This window comes from Amphimedon queenslandica, unplaced genomic scaffold, assembly GCF_000090795.2.
Source record: "Amphimedon queenslandica unplaced genomic scaffold, v1.1 AMPQUscaffold_12975, whole genome shotgun sequence".
NCBI lineage: Eukaryota > Metazoa > Porifera > Demospongiae > Haplosclerida > Niphatidae > Amphimedon > Amphimedon queenslandica.
In genome coordinates, this window is record NW_003546789.1 from 40,126 (window position 1) to 41,618 (window position 1,493).

General features: G+C 32.6%; 1 protein-coding gene and 1 long non-coding RNA gene across 2 annotated transcripts; one reads left to right on the top strand and one right to left on the bottom strand.

The window, feature by feature from the left end:
* The first annotated feature begins 100 nt into the window (after window positions 1-100).
* Window positions 101-494, top strand: LOC109585973 (uncharacterized). Its single transcript, XR_002186758.1, has 2 exons — window positions 101-170; window positions 228-494. It is a non-coding gene; the product is annotated as an uncharacterized LOC109585973 (long non-coding RNA).
* A 418-nt stretch (window positions 495-912) lies between these two features.
* Window positions 913-1,416, bottom strand: LOC109585971 (uncharacterized). The gene is made up of 2 exons (XM_020002115.1): window positions 1,281-1,416; window positions 913-1,232 (listed from the first exon to the last, which is right to left on the bottom strand). Exons 1-2 carry the CDS (start codon window positions 1,352-1,354, stop codon window positions 977-979), a joined length of 330 nt encoding a protein of 109 aa, XP_019857674.1. The 5' UTR covers window positions 1,355-1,416; the 3' UTR covers window positions 913-976.
* Window positions 1,417-1,493: the final 77 nt, after the last annotated feature.

The window sequence follows — 1,493 nt, forward strand, 5'->3', positions numbered from 1 at the left end:
ATAGTATGGAAGTTCAAAACTGGGATTGGCTATGGTCAGCTAGTGACATACACTATGAATTTAATCTACCCGTAATTATATAGCGATAATGCGTATTTTTTGCTATAAAACGCACAGTCCGATTCCCAGCAAACTATAGCGGCTTGTTTACAGTGACATTAATATATCAAGTAAGATACTATGATTATCTATGATTGTAATTACAGTTGTATATACTTCAACAACAGATATGGATTGTGATCACACAAGTGAAAGACGGCTCAAATTGGAGTACAACAACGGGACTGTCAAATATATTTGTAAGAGTTGCATTAAAAAATATGCACGTACAGGACAACTTCAAAAAGAAAAAGGAAGTATGACAACTAAATCAAAGAGAGATGTGGAGAGAGTTCTCGATGAATAGCAATAACTTTAAAATGTACAGACATTAATTTGCTAATATAGGCTATGTAGTTTTAATGTTGAGTTAAACACTTGATAAAATTACACTATTTATCATAGGGTGATGTGTGGCAACAATACCATGGCGTTACAAAGTATACAATGCATTGATAAGTATAACTATTAGAGCAAAACAAGCTTTTGCTATAAAATCTATTCATGCACTAGAGCCTTAAAGGACTGCACATACAATGTACATGGCCCTATCTATAAGCACTACTAGTCTAGTGAAGTATCTCCATTTTTATAGTTTATAGATCTAGTATGTCATGTATAAAATTCAAAAAGCATTTTGAACATGCAACAAAGAAGTAAACACTTTGCATCTTGCTAAGCACTTATAGTTGTGTTTGTCTTGATTTACACCCCATGCAATATTTGCATGGAGTTGCAATTGTAAATTATAAAACTATTTACATAGTTGAACCAGTGCCTTGGGTATGTTTGGTATGCTGTATGCATCAAATCTTCAGTCATAATAAGCTATCTTGAACAAATCAATATCAAAAATCAATACTAAATTACAAAAGTATTATTCATTCCTATGGCATCCAATGTATTGGAATAGCCGAAATTCATATATACAAGGAATGTCATTACAATAAACTTGTATTCCGTACGGGTTTTCATCTAGTGGCACACCTCTAGATTGATTCAATTTCGGTAATGGAACTGCAACAGCTTGAGACAAATCACATTCTTCAACTTTACCATTTGGATTAACTGAATAAACGATACAATTATCTGCCAATATTGAATTGACCTCGTCTTTAAGCTCCTTAAAAATACTGTGAAATTTAACCAGCAGTGAGTCATAAGTATAATTTACACTTTACCCTTTTGATGGTTGATATTGAATGAAGTGGTTTGTTCTTGATTCAGCTCCAATCTTCAAAGGTCGTATAGCCATTAGAATAGCATCTTTCTTAAAGCATCTGTCTGGTGCATAAAGCTTTTCAAGCAGCAAGTTAGCTATTAAAAAACATTATTATGACCACAGACAATAATGCTAACAATAACATGAAATTAGTAATGGTCATATACATATG

What these genes read in the sequence shown, in the direction of transcription:
- LOC109585971 (XM_020002115.1), bottom strand. Translation starts at nt 1,354, where the DNA reads ATGGCTATACGACCTTTGAAGATTGGAGCTGAATCAAGAACAAACCAC. An exon ending in CAATATCAACCATCAAAAGG is followed by an intron (nt 1,233 to 1,280) that starts GTAAAGTGTAAA and finishes TAAATTTCACAG; the next exon opens with TATTTTTAAGGAGCTTAAAG.